Raw genomic sequence first — 22860 nt, forward strand, 5'->3', positions numbered from 1 at the left:
GCGGCGGGGCGGGCCGCTCTCCCGGGGCCGGGCCGCGCCTGCGCGCCTGTCCCGGCCCGGGAACGGCCATGGCGGCGGCGGTGGTGATCGGACGGTCGGTGGTCGGCGCGGGATTGCGCGGAGCTCGGCGGCGCCAAACGTTGGGGCTGCTGCGGCGGGGCTGCGCGGGCTTGGCGGTGGACGACACGGTTAACGGGCTGAGCGAGGAGCAGCGACAGGTAGGGGCCCGTCCGCCTCTCCGGGCTGCCCGCGGACGGGCGCTGCCGGCGGCGGGCCGCCATGCTGGGGCCGGCGGGGGTGGCGGAGGGCGGCCCCGGGCCCCGGCGGCGCGCCTCCCCGCCGGGAGGGGCGGGGGTGTGTCGGGGATGGCGGACGGTGATTGGCCGCCGCTGTGGGGAGCTGGCCTATCCCCGGGCGCGCAGAGGGGGCGTGGCGCGGACCCCGGCGGGGAAGGCGCGCACCGGACACGTGTCCGGCGGGAGCTGCGGGCGGCGGGCGGCCCGGCCCCAGCCGAAAGGCAGTCCCCGGTGGTTCTGCCTCTTCCTCGTCGGGGGAAGGCGCTTCTTCACGAGAAAACACCGCACGACGCGTGAAAGAAAGTCCACGGCGTTCAGCTTGGGCCTATTTGATCAGAAACAGCTTCACCAAAGAAACAAATTAATTGGGTCTCGTCAAATCCTCTCAGATAGAGGTGTTGCAGCTCCCCCAGCTTGTTCCCTTGCCCAGTAGGGGACCTAAAGCTTCAGGATAATAGTTTTTAGCTTTACTGTTTCCTACTGTGTTCGACAGCAGCCTAGTGTTAGCCATCGTAGCACTTACTCCCTGCTGCCCCAGGGCACAGAGTCAAAGGTTGTGTCTTGAGAGCGTGGGTCCAGACAGGCTGCTGCCAACGAAACTCTCTTCCTTGGTGCTTCTCAGGTCTGGAGCTATAGCCTTACTTTCTATGATAGTGCAAGCACACGAATGTACAGAATAAACTTACTCGTTCTCCTTTCTTACTACAGAATTATTCTTTGCCAAGTTTGTGTTCATGGTTTATAGCCTTATCAGCTCAAATTAACTTGATTTTTCTTTGTGCTTCTACATTCAGCAGGTGTAAAAGGAGGAAAATATTCTTGTAGTTCATATCTATCTGGTGGAAAAGCTGAAAAAATCAGAAATAAATCTTCAGTACTGCTAGTGAAGCTGTAAAGTAACAGCACTGTAACTTAAAAACTGGCTTAGAGTATCAAGGATGTCTGAGTCTATCCCTCAATCTCTAATTGTTTAAGATTTTTTTTTATTACTATGGTTTTAAGCTTTACGCTCAAGTTCCCTGCTGTCAACTTTGTAACAATGGAAACATATCTAATGTGTTTTGGGTTTGGTTTTTATAAGGTTTTAAAATCTATTAACAGGGGGAAAGCTTGTTTGGTGGTACTGGATTTCAAGGTCTAGGTGGCCATGGAAACTAACATATCTTCTTAACTGTAAAAAAGAGGGTGCTTTGGGTGTGGTGTTGAGAGAAAGACAGAGAAGCGTGGGGATATTTTGGTTTGTTACTTCTGCCCCTTCTACAGGCTCTGGTTATACAGCAGAGGCTTTCCGTCTCTAAGACTGTTCCTTCACCAGCATTAATTTGTGGGAATAAAGAACAAAAAGCAAAAATGGGATTATTAAGCTCTACCATAATATCTAGATAAAGTTTTTAAATCTTCATATTAAAAACACTTCAAAAGATACTGTATATATTTTCTTAGTATGTGTAGAGACTTCTGCAGAATACGTGTATGTAAGTATTCAGTTTTTAAAATTTAGAAAAAGATTTTGAGATTTTTTTTTAAATGCTTGGATCAATGAGCATACCTGACTCTATCAAATTTTCTCTCTGTAGAAAATAGTAGGCTAGCTAACGTAGTTCCAGTTTGATACACTAACATGTTTTAATTAGTATGCATGCTTATTACAGGCATCTGCATATAATTAAATGAAACTGTAAGCAGCTACTGGATGGGGACAATACATCATAAGCTCTGTTCATCAGCTTTCAGAGTTTTCTGACCAAAAACATCCCCTGAAGCCCTAGTGCAGGCAAGTAGTTAAGTAGCATTCTCTCATGTTGGAGTAAGACTGTTAAGGTTAAATGCTGAAAGGAACTTGAGTACATCAGTATCTTCTCCTTTAAAGACTAAAGGGCCTTCCATATGGTCTTTCAGCCAGTAACCTGAAACATCGGTTTCCTTATCGTCTTGTGCTTCTGGGTTTGGGATCCTGCAGTCACCTGTCAGGGCGATGTTAGCAGTATCCTAGGGAAGAAGATGACAATATATTGATGAGATGTAACATATGTGTTTCTTCTCATCTCTTTTCCCAGCTTAGACAGACCATGACAAAGTTCTGTCAAGAGCATTTGGCTCCGAAGGCCCAACAGATTGACCAGGAAAATGAATTCAAAGGCATGCGGGCAAGTATTTCATGTGTGCATTTAAAATAGATGATATTGAAAGCCTGTCTGTACTTTGATCTGTACATTAATCCAGACAAAGAATCCCGGTCCACACCACAGGAACATATGCATTAACTTTTCAGACTTGAAAGCCATAGAGAAAACAATTTTTTTTATTTCCTGTTTTGTCTTTTGTTAACAAAACTTCAACAACCTGGGGCAGAACCCAGCCAGCATGCAATTAAAAAAAAAAAAAAAAAAGATTGGTAATGGTCTCATTTAGATTCTTATAGTGGTATTTCTGCTTGGCTCTGTTCGGACTCCTCCTCTAATATGTGTTTTGTATTCTCCTAGCTAGGACCCTTTCTTGGTCATCTGAGTTTCCTTTCAAATTTGTTGTGAAAATATTGTGTGCAAATGCTGAGACATAGGGTGGTTTGACTGTTGAGCTGAAACTTGCCTTCCTAATAAAAACAACAAATTCTGTGCAATAGGATGGTTTGATTGATGAAAATGAGAGATCTAACTATTGGTTTTCATAAGCTCCACAAGACTTAAAAAGCTCAGAACATCTGCTAGGATTTCCCAGAGCTCTGATGCTGACATTTTCAGGGGTATATGCGCAGCTTTGAAGTTAAGTATATAAATTTAGTCTGGCGCACCAGATGTCATCCAGAGCTATTGAATAATACTTTTTGAAGTCTGTGGAGACTATTCACTGATAACGCTCATCACTGGACACTGAGGCCGTGTGACAAGCGTTCACCTGCATGTCCATCATGTTGCGGAGGAGAAGCTGCAAGTCTGAAGCAGCAGCAAAGAGATGGCCCCTCCAGCATAAATGTGGTCCTCGTTGGTGGCATCGTTTGCTACTGTATTATGTCATGGCTTCCCTCTTATTCTTGGATGCTGTGTGCCAGACACAGCTGATGTGTATGTCTCAAGTCAGCCGGCAGCTCTGTGCCTCGAATCTTGTAGCTGTCACTTGAGTGGTGGTATTGCCAGAGTGATAAATCTGGGTAATGGGCAAATGGAGGAGTCAGCAGTCAAGGAGGTCTTGTCCTCTAGCAGATGAACTTTGTAGCGTACATGTCCAACTAAGCAAAACTCAGTAATGCTATCCAGTCCCCATGTGTGTCTCGTGTCCTGGAAGTCTTGAAAACCTACAGGTTATGTACTTGAGTGGCCCTTGTGGATTTGGCTCCTTTAGCTTCACAAGTCCAAAGTGTTCTCAAATTCTCTGTTGTGGTCACCTTTTATAACTTTTCTCGTACCACCTGCAAGGCGGGCAGCACCTCTGTCTGCCTCAGCTGTAACATTCCCATCTTTTTTTAACCTCTCCCAAGGAGGCCTCTTTGGCTTTACTTATCAGCTTCTGTTCTACTTGAGGAGTTAAACTGCCAGCTAATAGCAACTCTTCTAAGTATTTCTCGGGTTTCAGTCATGGATCGCTTATGCTAACCACTCTTTGAGGCAGCCACAGGTTGATAGGCTTACGCAGTACTGCCAAAGCACGGTGACAAGGATGTGTGAAGTAAAAAGACAAGCATAAATTCAAGTCATAACATCCTAAATAATCTTTAGCAAGAGATGGTGTATGAAAGTGTAGAAGTGTAGGTTTTGAAACCTACACTCCCTAATGGGAGGTTTTAATTCAACGAAGTTCTCCTTAAACCAGGCAATGAGTTAAATATTAGGACTTGTCCTTCCAGAACTAAACTTAGGTTGTGAATTTTCACTGAATTCAACAGACTACTCCCATGTGTAGCGTAACTAGCATCGTCAAGTCTTTCTGGGTCCTTAGTCCAAAGGATGAAGCTGCTGCAGGAGGCATAGGTATTGCTGTATTTATCTCTGAGATATCACAAGAATAAGGTAAACTGATGTGTCTGGTGAGCTACCTGGGAAAACTTCTTATGCTGATGCCCTGACAGTGAGTCTGGACTGATTGCTTGTTCTGTATTTGTAGGAGTTTTGGAAGCAACTTGGGGAACTGGGAGTTCTGGGGATTACAGCTCCTGGTAAGTCTGTTCCCATGTTTTACCTTCTGGTGGGTGATTCCTCAAACAAAAGAGAGTCTACTTAAACTCACCCTGTCCAGTTCATAACAGCTTTATCCGTGATGTGACATCCATTTTGTCCAGAAGCTCCAGCTTCATGTTTTTTAAAAACTCTTTTTGGCAACTTTGTTATTCTTCGTTGAATCGGAATCCTTTTTTTCTTGTTAGACTTCTGGATGATTACAAAATGCCTTTTACAATTTAAAAGTGCTGTTCAGAAATGGTTTCTCCACATATAACACAGGCAACTTGAACATGTTTGCGCTTCTCCAATATGAAGCATTTGCTGCAAGTTTTGAAGAACGAGAGCTATAGATAAAAGTATCCTAGAACAAACATCCATCTCTAATAGGAGAAGTTAGAGGGTATAAAACAACGTTGTGAAAAGCTGTGATAGCTAATGGAGAGCTGACCATATCCAACCAGTCAGAAAAAATCAGGGTAAATCTTATTCAGCCTTGTCCAGGTTAGTTGAAAAGTGTTTTGATTAATGTTATAGATTACCGAGGCTGCTATGGTCATGCTGAATGCACTAACACAGTGTAATGAGGAGAAGCCCTTAGTGGAGAAAAGCAGCCAATGGGGCCTTTATTTCCCCATCGTAAAGTCTGTGTTTCTAGATGTGTGTGTGCAAAGGCTTCTGCAGAAGCAAGCTGAATAGCAATGTGTTGAAATAATGCCTCTGCATTTCTTTCAGTGGCACTGAGTCTGCTTGAAAGAGTCTGTATTTCTGCTTTCTTTCTCTTTACTCTTCCCAATTTACTGCTGCTCCTGTTTTTTCTCACTCTTACCTTCTTTCTTCTTTGATGTTGTGCCTGAGGCTTACAGCAGTTTCCCACACTATAAATAAGCCGTCCCCTCATGAGTCCTGTCCTTTTTGATTTCCTCAAAGATTTACCTCTAAAACCCTCCTATGCCCAGAATTTTTTGCCTTATTTTTGATTGTATAGCTACGTGCAGTTTCTTTATTGGCATTGGTTTTGTTGTAGGAGGTGGAGACTGGGATTTAGGATGTGAAGATAATGTGAAATCTTATGAGGGTGTATGCTCAATTAAATGGTATATTTGGGCACCAGTGGATCAAGTCTTTTAAGGGACCATTTTAAATAACAGTGCTTTTTGTTTTCTTTTTAGAACTAAGAAAGCTATGTTGGTTTGATGTAGTTTTCCATTTATTTTATAAAGAGCTAAGTTTAAAAAATGCAAATATGTAGCTACCATGGAACAATAATACAGGCATGTCATATATAAAGAGTAATTTTGAAAGGGCAGTGTCATTCTAAATCACACTATGGTTTTGTATTATATGAGAAGTTGTCTGGCAGGGTTATTTTCTCGTACCTTTTGGACTACAAAGCAATCATGGGCCAGTACTGCTTACAGCAGGCAGTTACCTTTCCGTTCTTGAGACAATAGCACCAAACCCATTCGTTCCATAGGAATGAATAGAAAACTCTTGTTTTGGCATATATGAGAAATTGTTAAACCCGTCTTTTAGGATATTGATAGTAAAACCCCAAACTCTTATTTGTAGTAGAGAGAAGTGATTTCAGAGGGTAAAGAGCCCTGCAGATAAAGACAGGAGTCAGAACGGGTGACATAGGAGATAAGACTGCATATAATGCCAGTGGCTATTGTGTTAATTTGATGAGTTGGGGGCAGTAGCCCTCTTTGAGCCCAGGCTGTGCATTCAGCTCTTTGGCCACTCTGAGCCTACAAACATATTTGCTCTTACCATTGTTGCTGCTTGCTTACAGCATTCATGTTGATGACGAGTAAGTGCTCCTGGATTACCTCCCTGACTACTTTGCAGTGTTTACCTCCTTCTGTTTTAGTTCTAATCTTAGCAGTACAATCGCTTGCTTCTTGCCTGTAGAACAAAGCTTTTACATTGGGATGTGACTGTATTTGTGTGTATATAAATGTGTGTGTAGGTATATATATGTATGTATTTATGTAGGCTGTCAGCTGCTCAAGGCCATTATGCATTTCTCAGCCTTCTCTTTTTTTCCTGCCTTCTCTCTCTCCCTGTTCTACTGTGTGCCTTTTTATCTTTACTACCGATTTTAGACTCAGCTCAGCATGCCTTGCTAGATTGCCAGCTCCGATGGTCATGCTGCTCTGTCTCACTTCATCCTCTCTTGAAATCCACATTCTTGCTACTGGTGAATTATAGCAGTTACATTTATGGATCATTCTCATTCTGAATCGGCCACCCATCAAAATGCTGGTCTCCTGCACATTTGTGAGCTTAGAGAAGTCCCTAGTGCCCCACTTTTTGAGTAGTTTGAGGATTCCTTACTTGTTTAGGCGTCCTTGTTAGGGCAAACGTGGACTTTAAAAACTTTGCCTGTGTTCCTTTGTCCTCTCACCGAATACAGGTTGCCACCTTGTGATTTAATCTTCATGATAATATTAAAGTTGCACTTAAGGATGGTTGATGAGAAGGACTCACTATTGTGCAAGTGTTGGTAGCATGTTTTAGATGTACCCTTATGCACGTTATATGTATAAAACTATGCTGTACAAGTAAATCATTGATTATGCTGAAGAAGTAATATCACTGCGCCTTTAAGATAAGAAAACTGAAATTTAGAGTGGATGGGGAAAGCCAGAGGTGCCCAGCTTGGGGACAGTATCAGTCAAAACCAGAAGCTCTCTTGTAAGTGTCTTAGATCTCAAACAAAGCTGAGCCCGCCACTGGGATCTTGTGCGTGTGTGATATACTCCATGGTGGTTAACGTGAAGTTTCTCTTCTCTCTTCAGTGGAATATGGTGGATCTGCTTTGGGGTATCTGGACCACGTCCTGGTGATGGAGGAAATTTCTCGTGCATCAGCAGCTGTTGGGCTTAGTTACGGTGCCCACTCAAATCTTTGTATCAACCAGCTGGTGCGTAACGGCAATGAGGCCCAGAAAAATAAGTACTTGCCCAAGGTATGTGGCTGGAATTGGGGGGGAGCTGGAAAACATTTGGGTTTTGGCTGCATGCAAGGATGAGTGTCTTTCATGATGTGTAGCATCTTAAGCACTAGCCAATTTCAGCCACCCAACCTTAGAAAATGTTGTACTTGCCAAACTTGCCCTTCTCTAGCTTGTTAATTTTTTTGTCTGTTAATCCATATTGACCTTGGTCTGTGCCTGTAGGCAACATAGTCCAGCTTTCTGGAGCTGTGTTACTAAATGAGGCTTTGAGGCGACACTGGATGATATTCTTCCAAATTCCCAAATCATTTTGAGGTTTCTGAATGAAAGTCACTGTTTTCCCATTTTATATTCTCCATTTCTCACTGCCCAAATTCTTGGTTTGCCTACGCTAATTAACTACATGTGAAACTTCATCATTTGGGGCATTGATGTTTGTGACTCAAAAGCACGTTAAACAGATTTCAGTATTTAAATGCATGGAAAAACTTAACTAGTACATTGAATCCCAGCTACTGAAATTTTCAGCAAAATTATCAGTGCAAGAAACTTGATTTAAACGACACGCAAAGTTCAGTGTCGCTTCCTGAAAGCATTGTGCAGCATGCTGATATGTAACCCTGAATTGTCCTCAGTGCTGCTCAGGTGAATTTTAATGCCCTCAGTAACTGCTTTCCAATGAGATGTGCTATCACTTTAGTTCTTACTTGTCATGGTTCATGACAGAGTACTTAATGGTACTTAACTAGTTTTGAGCATATCATAAGACTTCTGTAGAAATGCACTGATGGATTGAATTGGTCGAACATGTATCTTAAGCATTGAGTCTCTTTTTTAAAAAATAAGAGATCAAAAGGAGGAGAAGATGGATAAAAGTACACATGGAGCAAAAGAAAAAAAAAAGGCAGGATGAAAGGAACAGTGAAGAGGAAGCAACAGCTATGCCAGAGCCTGGTATGAGCAGGCACAGAAGGAGGGTGTCCATATGCTATTGTAGTGTGAGTGTGGGGGGACTGGGCTATGAGAACATTGCTAAGAACTTTGCAATCTCTTTTCATCCCCCTCATTGGCCTTTTGTGTTGAACAACTCTTGTTTATGTAAAAGGACAGTCATAAAGTGCAGAACAAGGAGCTTGTGAAAGGCATATGGCTGCCTGCATGGTTCTTTTGGCACCTTCCTGGAGATGGTGTTTTATAAGCAGGGCTGTACTCATCTAGCTCAGACATGAGTTGAGTCATCCTTCTCGCCCCACTGTGATTTGATTCTGTTCCCTCAGCACAGCAGCACAAGGGAGCTCCCTGCTAGGACTCTACCAGGAGCAACGGCTCTTGTTTGCAGTTCTTGCATAGAACAGCTACTGTGGAGATTCAGTGCAGAAAAAAAAAATTGGAAGGCAAGCTAAAGAGGGAACAGAAACAATGCTACTATTCTTCCTTCCTTTCTTATATTTGTCTTCCAGCTAATCAGCGGGGAACACATTGGAGCCTTAGCAATGAGCGAACCCAATGCTGGATCTGATGTTGTGTCCATGAAGCTGAAAGCAGATAAGAAAGGTAAAGCCTGTCACGTGCTGCCTGGATAGATAGCCAGCATAAATAACGTCTCCTGTAAATTTAGACTAACCTTCCCAACACCACTGAGATACGGTGCTTAGTCTTGGGTATACCAGGCCATATTTGCAGGCTTGTGCTGCCTCCCAGGAGACTCAATGTGTGAAAAAGCCAGGTAGTGAAGACACAAGGTGGGTGGTTGAAGGTCTAAAAGTGGACTTCTGATTGTGGTGGTGGAGGTTGGTGGTATGATGGAACCAGTGGTAGGTGCCTTAGTTTGTCAGGCATTTGTTAAACTGTCTTTGGACTCCAGAAACTAAGGAAATGAGTTTTCTTGAACTTGGGAAGGATTTGTGCCTGCCGTTTGTGGGGGTCTTAAAGAGCATCCTTGGAAGCCTGTTTTGAAGTAATTAGAGTGAGGATATAGGTGTTGCTCTGTTGTGAGCTAACAGATTGCAGCTCTTCGCTTCTAGGAGACTACTTTGTTTTGAATGGGAACAAATTTTGGATCACCAATGGGCCAGATGCAGATGTTCTCATCGTTTATGCTAAAACTGATGTTAATGCTGTTCCAGCCTCCCGTGGTATAACTGCATTCATTGTGGAGAGGGTAGGTTTAATAATTCTCACAAGCTTATTGTAGTGTGTTTTTTAAAGCTAACTCCTTCACCCTAACTGGCTCATTTAGAAGCCAGCTAGTTTTCTTTCTACATCTGTCAGCGCCTTGCTCAAAGACAAACTACTTTGTGCCTGAATTTTATAAACTCATGAGATTAGTCCTCTGCCCCAGTGACATGGCATACTGCACTGTCAGCTGGGCACTCCTGGATTTTGGTATCCAAGCATGTAACCAGTTTTTAGGGCTAGAAATGTAGAGAGAACGGACGAGATTGTAATATAAAAGGGCTTGCTTGCTGCCAAAAATTGTCAGAGATATTGGAGGCCTTATAAATATGTCCTACTATCCTATTATCTAACTTCATGTGTTTGTGGTTTGTTTGGTTTTTTTAAGTTAAAACATTAAAATAGCTCCATTCATCTCTTTCTCCCATTTTCTTTCACTGCCCCTTTGGAATCCTGAAATGACCCAAACATGCATGCAAAGCAGAGCAGCCCAAAGGGAGAAGAAACAGGCTGTTCAACAGGGAGCCCTTGGAAAACAGGAATCTATTGGGTTTTTTCCTTCCCTTTTAATTATTTGAGGCTATGCTATACACATCTCTGTCACCACAAGGAAGCTGTAATAAAGTAAATGGTACTAGAAATACAAAATCTCGGAGATCAGTAAACCTTCTGATGGACTTAACCTGATGTAATGATTAGAACAGTTCAGTTACTGGCAAGCTTGCAACCCTTACTCGAGAAGAGTCAGTGCTGGCAGCTGTCCAAATAATTTATTTATTTAACATTTACGTGCATTAGAAAATAGATGCACTCAGTTCATACGTACCCCCGACGTGTGCATGTTTCTCTGCTCATTTGCTTCCTCCGCACTTGCACTTACATTGCACTTACACCATTCTTGTTCCCAGAGCAGGCAGTTTATTTGGACTCCCTTCTGGTACCCTATGCACGTTCATGTCGTCAGGGAAATTTCACAGACGTGTAGTGATTTTATTTAGACTGTCAGAATTGAGATTTGAAATGTATTTTGAATGTCTTGACTTTGCAGGGAATGCCAGGTTTCAGCACAGCCCAGAAGCTCGATAAGCTGGGAATGAGAGGGTCTAATACCTGTGAATTGATCTTTGAAGACTGCAAGATCCCTGGTGAGTTGGGTTGAAATCATGGCAGTATGCATGTGCTGGTTTCCTGTCTTCTTGATCAGATAAATTGGATCACTAATTACATGCGTGTTCAGACTGTGACCTAGAGGGCTTTGCAGATGGTTATCTGCTCTTTGGCAGCTTCACAAGAGAGCTGGTGAAACTGGAAAAGTGCAATCTGCTGGATTGCATGAATGAGCACATCCCTTGTTAGGTCACTCCTGTTTCACCCTCATGGACCAAACTCTTAACGACTGCTTCTGCAAAGCCTACGTGAGGCTTCCAAAGGAACTTGTTTGTTTCCATTAGAGCTTCCCATCTTGTATATTGGAGAGCTTATTTGCCTTGAAGTTGTTTGGTTTTTTTTTTCTCCAAAATCACTGGAGACTATCCAACAGACTTTTGGTTTGCCTGTAACATTTCTGAGTTCTTTTGGGGTCAGGGCTTGAGAATGGACAGGCCCTTTTTTCTTTCCCCCATTAGTTAGTACAGCAGGTGCCACAGTAATGGCCATTTTTGTTACTCTGGTGGCTGTTTTTGTTGATAGAAAAATTACAGCCTCTATACAGCAAGCGGAGGCGATGCCTTATCTGGACTCATGAAAATGCTAATTGCATATTGGCAGAGCAAGTAACTCTCCTGCTCCCCATACACCACCAAAAGCTGCTTTGCAGTAAGTGGAAGAGTTTCAGCTGAAATCTGACATTTCTAACTTTATTGGATCCCTCCACTCTGAAATCAGAAAGGCCAGTGCCCCAGTCTTCAGATCATCTCCTGGGTAATCATCCGTACAGAACAGCATGTTCTCATGGTAACAGGATTTCCATTTTCTCATCACTCAGAGAAGAACATCATTGCAGTGTTGAAAGTTAACATGCTTTGCACTGTGGCCATTAATGCTGCTTCTGATCTTCTGCCTTGGAAGCTGAACCAGTTTGATGCTGTTTCATATGTCTGCGGGATCTTTCTCTCAGGTCAAGATGTCCTCTAGCACTGCAATTCCATCCACTTTAAAATACGTGGGTTTCACTGTCAACCATGCTTCGCTAAGTGGCTGGTGTTTTTCTCATAGTAACTGTTGTCCATGGATTCATTTGGTCATGTTGCATTGGTAAAAGTTGGTTCAGAGCCCCAACTTTTTTTTTTTAATTTTTTCCTGTGATATGCAGCCAGCAGGTCTGCCTCCCTTGTGCAGTCAGCACGCATGTCCTCCAGCTCACCACATACCTATCCATCCCTTTTCCTGGGAGCTACAGGAAAGTGTTCAGGCTATTCAGTCCTTTTCTAGCTGCAAGATGTCATTACTCATGAACAGCTTTGTCACTTTATTATTACTGATGCTGGCGTTTGTGTTCTGTTCTTCAAAGTAATGTTTGCTATTAGTATTTTTCTTTCTTGTCTGTGGGGCTTTTGAACTTTTTCTCTGAAAGCCAAGCTTCATTCTTCTTCCTCTTTCTAGTTCCAATATCATGATGATGGCCCTGCAGAGGCTGCATTTCTCCATACATTACATCAATGTGCTTTTCAATAAGCAGGAGACAATGCAGTCCATGAGCTTGTGCCCCTGAAAAACAGATTGCTTATTTCAGGAGACTATCTGCATTTATCCAAGTCCTGTATCATTTTCACTTTGCATATCACACCTCTGGATCTTTTGTGATCCCACCTGCAGTACTGCGTCCAGCTCGGGTGGCCTCCACACAAGAAGGACATCGACCTGTTGGAGCGAGTCCAGAGGAGGGCCGTGAAGATGATCAGAGGGCTGGAGCACCTCACCTATGAGGATGGGTTGAGATAGTTAGGGTTATTTAGCCTGGAGAAGAGAAGGCTCCTTATAGCAGCAGCCTTCCAGTACCTAAAGGGGGCCTATAAGAAAGCCAGAGAGGGACTTTTTACAAGGTCATGTAGTGATAGGACAAGGGGTAGTCGCTTTGAACTGGAAGAGGGTAGATTTAGATTAGATGTAAGGAAGAAGCTCTTCACTCTGAGGGTGGTGAGGCCCTGGAACAGGTTGCCCAGAGAAGCTGTGGATGCCCCATCCCTGGAAGTGTTCAAGGCCAGGCTGGACGGGGCTTTGAGCAACCTGGTCTAGTGGAACGTGTCCCTGCCCATGGCAGCTGGGGTGGAACTAGAGGATCTTTAAGGTCCCTTCCAACCTAAAACATTCTGTGATTCTGTGATCAAAGCCTGAAGCAAATGTCAGTTCTCCTGTGTGGTGTGATCAGTGGATAATCTCTCCATCTACAAAGCACAGTTGTCAGTCTTTAAGTTCTCTCCTGATTGCAAGAGTACAGCCTTGCCGAGATGAGCTTTTTGTTCCTGCTTCTCTTTTTATGCTTGTTAACATCAGTGCGTGCTTTAGATTGTCCCAAAGTGAAAGAGTTTCCTGAGGTTTTTTTCTCAGCCCATTATCTAATGTGGCTATTTTCCTGTTCCATTTTCACAGAAATACTACTTGTCTTTTTAAAGTGTTTATTTATAATAACTGCAATGTTCTGTTCAGCCCCCCTCACAGAAGGGGGGATAATGGTTATTTGTATTCTCCAATCTCAGAAGACTAATATATATCACTCCAACATGTGGTAAGTGGTGAGCTTTGACTGCTTGCCTGTGTAAGCTTTGGTTCCTGTATTGGGAATGCTCAGAGAGGTGACCCAAGCATATCAGACCTGGATGTGCATTCATTTCAAATACACACTCAGTAGACATCAGATGGTAACGCTGTCAGTTTGGGTTAGGCACAAACTAATGGGATGGTGAAGGGGACTCCCAGTTTGTCCTCCCAGGCTATTAAGTCTGCTGTTCTTGTTGGTATAAATGCTGAGCTGGAAGATCTCTGGAGAGCACCTTACTCTTAGAGAATAGGCAAGAGAATAGCAGTGATTGTAGACACACTTTACTGCCTTTACTGCCTTTGTCTTTTGGGCTTTGGTTGGATTGGAAAGACATTTCAGTGGTAGGAAGTATATGTATCAAAACTCAGTGCCTGTCTCGCTCATCCTGAATGTTTGGGTCTCAAGCCAAAAAGAAAGGTGAAGGGGACTTGAAAGTTTGAATTTTCTCCCCAGCGAGCACAAGCCCTCAGACAATAGCTTATCTTAGTTTTGCACATAAGTAAATCACTTTCCTTTGCCAATTGTAGCTGAAAACATCTTGGGGACACTGAGCAAAGGAGTCTACGTTCTGATGAGTGGATTGGACCTGGAGAGACTCGTGCTGTCTGGTGGGCCACTGGGGTAAGGGTTTGTCATCTTTGTAACGCCAGAAGTATCCTTCACAATCACCTACCCCACTGGGTCTCCAACTGGGGTTGCAGCTCTCAGTAGGAAGCAACTTAGATGGGGAACTGAGATATTGGGGCAGCTTCTGAGAGAAGAGGAAAGGCGGCTGGGAGGAGGCAGCTGGGTCGGAGTTGTGGGAAGGAAGCCAGAGCAGGAAGATCCTGTAGCTGCTGGGTGCTCTAGCTGTGTTGTAGCTGCTGGGTGCTCTAGCTGTGTTGTAGCTGCTGGGTGCTCTAGCTGTGTTGTAGCTGCTGGGTGCTCTAAGGGACTCCTGATGGAGGGGACTCAGCTCTGCACTCCCAGGCAGCCACGGCTTGCTCTGCGTGTGCTCCACCTTTTCCTTCAGCTCTCTTCACCTCTCTACTCCTTATGCAGTTTTTTTCATTTTGAAAACATCTATGTGGAGCAGAGGGGCAAGGGATAGAAGAAGCAATGCCAGAAAGAAAGTTTGCAAATCTCTGCCTTCCAGTGTAGCACAGGCCACAGACCCTCCAGAGCATGCTTTTGAAATTATTAGTCCTGATGTAAACATTTCCAGAGATGGTAAATCTGCCTTCGTCCCCAATTGCTTGCTTGGGTATCCCTACAGTGTGCATTACTCTGGGAATAACCAGCTTATTTGCGTTACTGATTCCTTAAAATCTAAAACATTATCCGGACTGTCACATAGAAGGACCACTGGGCTGGGTAAAGGGTTTGTTCTTCATTTATTCAGCCTTTAAGCTCCCTGGTAATTGTTTTTACCCTACAGTCCTTTTGTCCTCCCAAGTGGTCTCTCTGTACTAATCCTCATGTGGAAAGACTATCTTCCACAAAGCAGAAGGAGAGTTTTTCACCCTTCTTTTTCTTGTCTGTGCTTTTTTTATGGTATTGGCTAGTACTTCTTGAGTTGGTAGTCTCTGGAGATGAAAAGCAGCACAAACTGTCCTGGCTACAGTTGTAAGAAAGCTCTTTGACATTTTTTTCTCAGTTCCCTGAATTAAGAAGGTAAGACCTTACCACAAGATGTCCCAAATGAGCAATGTGTAGAGCACTAGGGAATAAAATGAGACCTTTGGATTTTATTCTTAGCATTGTTTGAGTGGAGCTATAGGAAGACAGCAGCGTATCATTTTAGGTACGAGAACCTTTTTGCCTTAGATTGCGCTTCCAAGGTTTAATTATTATTAATAGTTCTGTTTTCCTTTTCCTGCATATCTGTGCTTTTCTTAGGCTCATGCAAGCTGTTCTTGACCACGCAATTCCATACCTACATGTAAGAGAAGCATTTGGACAGAAAATTGGCCACTTCCAGGTGAGGCAGAAAAGCAATTGGTTATTTTTGTCGTCTTGCTTTTCTCTTTAAAAATGAGAAGACAAAGAGCTCTGTTGTGGGAGGGCTTTGCATGGAGAAAGTTGCCTGGAGTTTGTGCTGGGGCTGCATGATGTAATGATGCGGTGAGAAGGTGAAAGGATCTCTGAGCCTGTTTACCTGAGGCCAGTGTTAGTGGGTGAGGGACTGTGACTGACATCTGGGAGTCTGTGAATTGACAGAACCTCCAGCTCCCTCATACGTCTGCTGAATCCACGTCTTCTCATTTGTCTAGTCTTTCTGAGGTAGCTTGGGGATGGGTGATCCCTGGTGCTCAAGCAGAAAATAATCTTCCCCTTGCTCATGTTAATGTCTCTCGTCTTCTGCAACATGCAGCTCATGCAGGGCAAAATGGCTGATATGTACACACGGCTGATGGCGTGTCGGCAGTATGTCTACAACGTGGCAAAGGCCTGTGACCAGGGCCATTTCAATGCAAAGGTGAGCTTGCTTCTACCTGGGCAGTGTCTGCTGGGGGAATTCCTTTCCCTTTGGTCCCAAATTGTGAGCAGGGTGTAGGTTGTGTACTGGCGGTTAAAATGACAGCCCTAAGTGCTTGGGTTTTTTCCCCCAGAGAAAAAGGAGGCCTTGTTCTACAAGGCAACAGATTTAACAGCATCAGTAGGTGTTTATTAGAAGCCCAAACACAATATCCTGGCTATTGTAAGGGACTGTAGCAGTCATTTGGAGGTGTTGTCATCTCCACAACTGGCACTGTCACCACACCTCTATCAAAGGGGGGGACTGAGTGTTTAACAGTTGAAGTACAGAGCCCTGCATCCCAAATCAAATCACATTGCCCTCCTGTGGGTGTGATGTGCATTGTGAGAGACTGGCTCCCCTGCTGCACCTTTTTTTTTTCTTTTTTTTTTTTTTTCTTTTTCCATCTTCATGTGGCCTTTACAGACCTGACACAAGTGTTCTGTAGTGACAGAAAGACTGATGCAGCTTCCTATGTGCTGGGGAATGAATCCTGTGCCTTTGTGATCAGGTAGTTCAGGCTTGTTAGCGGATGTCTGTAGAGTAATGGAAAGGTCAGAGCAACACGGAGATTGGAGATGGGCAGGTGACACCTTTCCTGACTGTCATCATTGTGACTCTCCTTTAGGACTGTGCTGGAGTGATCCTGTATTCAGCAGAGTGTGCTACCCAGGTGGCTCTGGATGGGATTCAGTGTCTGGGTAAGTCGCTGGCAGTGTTCGTTTCTTTGAGCTATTGCTGGAGAGAGCCAAGTGCAGTGCAGGAGCAGTGCTCTCTCCCGTCCCACCCTCAGCCCCTGAAATCAGAGAGAAGAAATGACTTTTAACTTCTTTTTGATTGCAGGTGGGAACGGTTACATCAATGACTATCCCATGGGGCGTTTCCTGCGTGATGCCAAGCTCTATGAGATAGGGGCAGGCACCAGTGAAGTGCGCAGACTTATCATTGGCAGGGCGTTTAATGCCACTTTTAAGTAACGTCTGCCAGTGGAGGGACAGCACCCTGACCACCATGAGGCCTTTGACCATAGAGGCTGGAGCGCACAATTCTTGTTCTTCCTGCTTGTGATTCTGGGATCGTCACTTGTGGACTCTCTTCTGCCTGCTCTGTGAACAGATGCTGCTGGACTGGGCTTTGACAAAATGAATCGGACGGTAGCATGGAAGGAAAAGTGTTTTTTCTCTTCTCATGATCATCCTGTTTATAAGCCATCCTGATTCTTAGTGTTATGGGGCTGAGATTCATCCAGGGAACATGCCATCTTTGAAACAGGCTGGTGAGCAGTATGCCTGAAATAAGAGGAAGCCATTGCTGAGCAAAGAAAGTCAAACCCCCACACCCAGCCCCAAAAATGGACACAGAGGGAACAATTTTGTTCTTTTAAAAAAACCTGAGTGCCATTAAATAGCTAGCATTTTACAATATTACCACTGGAAGGTGAAATTTCCCACTGTGACCTTCCAATGGGATTAATAACTTCCATTTTGGGAACTTGACACCAACCACATCATGGGGGTGGCTGTCATGAGCACTCAAGCATCATTGATGCACAAGCGGTGTTTTAGGTGATGATTCCTAAAACCTCATTAAAATACCACATCTGTTTCTTTGCATACTTCCTTTCCTATTCCTGCTGCTTCTCAAGATATTTTAGCACAGCCCCAAGTCTTTGCTCCTCTGATTGACTACCTCCTGCTGTGTTATTCATTCAGAGGTGTCACCATCCATCATTCTGGTAACAGTTAAAACGTCAGACCTGTATTGTGACATCCATGAATGAAGCAGGCAGGAGGAGGTTGACTTTTTGGGTTGGGGTTATTTGTTTTTGTTTTTTGGTTTTTTTTTTTCTGAAGGTTGTTCTTTTATCAAAAGCTTGTACTCACACTCCACCTTCAGTTGGTTAAAGAAGTCAGAGTGAGCACAGCAGTATTTGTGGGTGTTTTCAGTGCATACTATATGCAGCAAATTGAAGTTTACCTAGCCTTATTAAAGAAAATGGCACAGTATACTGCCAGCCTTAAAGAGTGAATCACAAAGAAAAATCAGATGTTGTAAATATGACAGAACAATTAATTAAACAGTTGCCATGTAGGCAATCTGCCAGTAATTTAAAAAAAAAAAGGAGCGTAAAGCTTTGTGGTTTGTTTTTTTTTGTTGTTGTTGTAGTTGGCATCTATCTAGACTAGGTGATGGTAGACTAAAAAGAATTTTAATATGCCACAGATTCAAGAAAAATTAATCTTCCTGAATTGCCAGGTAGGTCACCAAGTGTTTATAGAAGTTATAGAACTTCACTTTATCCAGAAATAGAAACAGCTTCTGAAGTCATGGTGGTAGTGCCTTCTTCCAAAGCTTCATGTTTATTCAGCTGTGGTGGATGGCTGTCACTCTGGAGGTGTCCCAGGGTTTGATTTTCAACCTAATCCCTGGATGGAGGTAGCAGAGAGTAGACAGAGGTGACCTGTCAAGAATATCTTGTTGAGCTGCACCTGAAAATGCTTTGGAAATGAGCCTTGAAGTGAAGTGCATGTCACACGTGAAACACTAAGTGTGTTACTGTATGTTAAGAATTTATTTATGTGACCAGACACTTATATTTTATCACAGAATGATTACAGATGTTGTCTGCTCTTGTATGTGCAAGTCACAAAACCGCTGCAGCTGCTACAGCCCAATCTAGTGTCCCATGAAAGCCTGAGGGCAGGCAGGAGTTTTTGGATTTGCCCACGCGATTCAGGTAGCAGATTCCTGCTGTGATGAGTAAGGGTGGCCGCGCAGCCCCAAACCCCTCAGCCCTCGTCCCTCCCAGCGCTGCGGGCTGCCCATGTTTTTTTCCAGCAGTCTGTGGCCAGGGCAGGTATGCAGCAATGGGTGCTGCAGGGCTCAGCTGCTCTCTACAGTAGCTGCAGTTTTCTGTGTCCCAGTAAAATGGCAAATCTAACCAGAGAGGTGGTGGGAGCGCTTGCAAGGGCGGTGAGGAGCACAGGCACAGCGTCTCCAGCACGTATCGGAAACTCATATTTTACCTGTATGTTCTTCAGCTCTTTGATATGGGAATGAATCACTGCAATTTTCGTTGAAGACTCAAAAGATCATAGGAACTGAATCACTGTGTTATGATCCATCTCTGGCCAGAGGAGCTTCTCTAACAAGTGTTAGAGCCACGCCAGGATGTTGTGAGATTCAGACTGGTAAAAATAGGTTTTCTAAGGTGGAAGGAACCTGCATATTTTTAAACCTGTCCTCTAACATTGGAGAGGTCTAATTTTTAATACACATAATAAATAATGCCTTCACTTTCTAGGTTGATAGGCACCTTGGAGTTAAAGGTAAAATGAATCAATGTCTAACGCATCATGGGACAGGGTGGAGGGAGAGATTCATAAATCTTAAGCAGGGTTATGTTAATCAAATCTCACTTCCACAGCAGCACTGCATGGGCTGTCTTGGGAAAGGGCTGCCTTTTCTTGCACTGAGCAGGTTTTCGCTGTGGTATAAAAAGAAGGGCTGGGGAGGGCTCTTCAGGGGATAGGGTTTTAATCTATATATGATACTAATAAAATAAGCGCTTGCTGGGTGGTCTGTGCTCCTCAGAGGGCACATGCAGACCTTGCCTGGTACCCACTGCAGCGCATTGGGGCTGGCAGCAGCAATGGGTACAGCGTTTCTTTCCCTTGTTGTCCTCCCCTCTTTCTTACCAACCACGGCTTTTTCCCCTAACTCTCATTTTAAAAAACATATATTTATAGTGATACATCTGGGCTGTGCCTCAGGCCTCCTCTGGAGAGCAGCAGAGCTAATAGGGAAAACACACAAGGACGCTGTGCCTCTTAACGGTGTCTGCTCTGAATTTGTAATGGAAATTGTCCTAGCCTAATAAGCGTTCGGCTGATGGCAGGGCAGGGTTAGATGTGCTGCCCCTTTCCTGGTTTTCAAGATACTTGTCCTGTTTGCAGCTGGCTGGCTACTAAGCAGAGAAAGCATGGAGAGCGGAGGGAATTATTCATGAAGGTAAACATGGAGTTTATTTTAGCAGTGTGTATAAAATGTGGGTATTTTGAACGGGCAGGTTCATAGAGAAGTGTCTCATAGCTTACTGGGAATCCACAAGTGCTGCCTGTCCTGGGAAAGGCCAGGACTGAGAACCTGCACCCAGCAGTACCCACCAGCTGCCTGAGTTTTGAGGTACTCCCACAGTTGTTTTGCATGTGTAAAGCATCCATCCGTAGCAGCTGGGTAGGCTTCACAGGTTAGCAGTTTATTGATTTCTTGAAAGGAGAAAAACCACACTGGGTTCCCATGCTGAAGCTGGTGGCTCTGGGGGCATCCAGCTCAGGTGATTTATTTCTTGCTGTGCGTGATCAGAGCTGCTCTGCAGCTTGTTCCCTGTGGTTGAACACCTGATGGAAGAACAGACTGAGCATAACGTCCTGAAGGTAGCAAAGCTCTTGCTCGGTTTGATCTCTTACAGGTGAATTTTGCAGCTGAAGGCATTCTGCAGAGAAACAGCTACACTTAAACCTGAGGATGTGCTAATCTCGGGATCTCGGTCGGCTGCAGCCGTGGCGTAGGTGTGCAAGACCAAGGCTTTCACCACACCGAGCAGGTTCTTGACCTGTTTTGAGCACTGGAAGGGCAGGAAGGTTTGGGTCACACCCGCCTGCCCAGTGTTCCTGCCACAGATGCTGCAGCTCTGCTCTCTTCAAGCTCCTCCTTGTACAACCGAGCAAGCTGCAATAAATACCAACAGTATTTGCACAAGAAAACTTGTTCTGTGTCCTTAATCGATGCCCCTTTGCTCTGTGAGTCCTTTCTGCAGCTGTCTGCAGGAAAAGCCAGCTTGTTGTGGAAAAGGTGGGCTTGTGCTGAGCTATGATGCTGCCAGAACAGGTACTGAAATGTATTTGATGCAGAAACTCATGTCAAAAGGGAAGATGCAGTGGAGAAGACAGGCTGTAACATCTCTGGTGTCCTGCCTCGTGCTTCTTGGGGCAGATGGGACCGTGGGTCCTCCAAACTGTGTCCAAAACTGGAGTTTAAACAGAGGCATGTGTTTGAGGAGACGCCCACAGCGTCAGGGTAGTGTTTGCTTTATAAAAACGCTAAGGATGCTTGTTCTAAAATACGTCTGCAAGGTAAAAGCTGCTGCGGAGGGGTTTGGCTGCAGTGAGACCAGCTGTGCTTTATTATCGAGGACTATTTGCAAAGGGTGCTATGACTACGGTGTGGGGCTGAACTGTGGGTAAAGCAAACCTCATCTAGTCTGGCGTGATCAAACCACGCCGAGCTATTCAGGATGTGTGAGAGGGACCTGGGTTTGAGCAGCATCCTGGGCAGGGCAGCGGTTGCCCCCACTTCTCTGCAGGGAGCTGCGTGGGTTGGTTTACCCCCCCCCAAAACCACCTCCCGAGTCCCACAGGCGCCTGCTGGGGCTGCCAGATGGGATTTCCAGTCTGCTGCCTTTTGCTGTAGGACCACCTGCTCGCTCCCAGCAGCTCCCTGCAGAGCCCGGTTCCCCGGAGAGCCTCTCTGCCCCCCGCTCCATCCCCACCGCCTGCCCCCGGGAAGGCAGGAACCGTCCCCCCCCCCGCTTCAGCGGCAGCGGGGAGCGCGTGTGCTCGTGTCTGTGCGGGTGTGCGGCAGAGGATGCGGTTTCTTGCCTGTGGGGCTGGTCCACAAGGGGAAGGGAGGCTTCGGTAACCTGTGGGGAGGATGATGTTTCCCTCCCGCGCTGGGCTTTGCTGTGCAATTTCAGTACGGGGTGACACATAACGAAAGTGTCCTTGAGTCTTGTTTTCGCTGTACGGAGGAGATGCGTTGAGGCCGAGCCCCGCGATGATGCCCGAGCATCGTGCAGCATGTGGCTCCGTCCCTGCTCGCCAGCATCCCTCCCGCTCCTGCCTCCCCGGAGCAGCCCCCCTCGATGCAGTATTCAAAAGCTCTGCTTGTTCGGACTCTCGCTTGCCTTTCGGCCTTCCCGGGGGCTCCTGGCAGAGCTCGCCGCGGTTAGACATGGGTGACCGGAGCACAGCCCCGCTGCTGTGGCACCTCCGTGTTTCCCACGTGTGGGTGAGCTGGTTTCTTTGCCGGGGCAGGGGGGAGAGCCCGTGCAGCCGCATGCTCTGGCTGCCTCGGATGCAGGCAGAGAGGGCACGATCCTTTCCGTCCTGCCCGCGCTGGCAGCTGCCAAGGCGGGAGCGGATCCTCCTGCGCAGCTGTGCCGGGACACGCTCCCCCTTGCAGCGAAGCACCCGCTCTTCCCGAGCCGTGGCCGGGCAGGAAGATTAGAAAGAGATTTCTTTTCAATATATAAAAGAATTCACAACTGCGAAGGGGAGACAAAAACATTCTTGAAGCCGAGGGGACGATATTGTGCGAGGGGGACCCAGGGAAGCGGCGGGGGGGGAGCAGGGATTACTGTAGCGGAGCCCCGGGTCGCACCGCTTGCACCTGCTGTTTGCTGAAAGGCTGATGCTGAGCAACAAGCAGCTGATGCTGAGGCCCAGTTGTCAGCCTGAATGGCGGGGGGGGGGGGGAGAAAAAAGGCCTCTGATCGGTGCGCTCGCCAAAGGAAATGGCAGGCATCCCATCCGCCGGGCTGGAGGAGGGAGCGCTGGCGGTGGGGGGGAAAGGAGCCAGCTCCCCCTTGGCACGTGGAGGTCCGGGCAGCCCCGGAGACGCGGGTCCGGCTGAGGATTCGTCATTTTGAAGGGATCTGGGAGAAATGGGGTGATCCTGAACCCCTGAAGAGCACCAGCTCTCCCCAAGCCATCCTGCTGGCTCCAGCCCTGAGCTGCCACGGTGAGCAGCCTGGGTGCAGTGGGTACCCCCCCCCCCCAAACCAAGCCTTTGAGGCAGGGCTGCTGCAGGACACCCTGCCCTTCGCCGCCGCTGTCTCCTGGGCAGGAGGATCCTGCTGTTCCTGATCGTACGTGGCACATCAGCCCTCTCTGGTAGGGACTGACGGTTGGACAGTTGTGCCCTGCAGCGTGGGGACCAGACAGCGGCACTTGCATCGCTCA

The 22860-nt window shown here is 45.8% G+C and overlaps 1 protein-coding gene across 1 annotated transcript; it reads left to right on the top strand.

Moving 5' to 3' along the window:
• The first annotated feature begins 28 nt into the window (after positions 1-28).
• On the top strand, positions 29-18450 carry IVD (isovaleryl-CoA dehydrogenase). Its single transcript, XM_075048512.1, has 12 exons — positions 29-218; positions 2354-2443; positions 4395-4446; positions 7252-7421; positions 8870-8963; positions 9434-9570; positions 10633-10729; positions 13869-13962; positions 15220-15301; positions 15695-15799; positions 16467-16539; positions 16682-18450. The coding sequence occupies exons 1-12, from the start codon at positions 69-71 to the stop codon at positions 16813-16815; spliced, it is 1278 nt and encodes a 425-aa protein (XP_074904613.1). The 5' UTR covers positions 29-68; the 3' UTR covers positions 16816-18450.
• Positions 18451-22860: the final 4410 nt, after the last annotated feature.

The sequence above is a fragment of the Buteo buteo genome, chromosome 16 (genome assembly GCF_964188355.1).
Source record: "Buteo buteo chromosome 16, bButBut1.hap1.1, whole genome shotgun sequence".
NCBI lineage: Eukaryota > Metazoa > Chordata > Aves > Accipitriformes > Accipitridae > Buteo > Buteo buteo.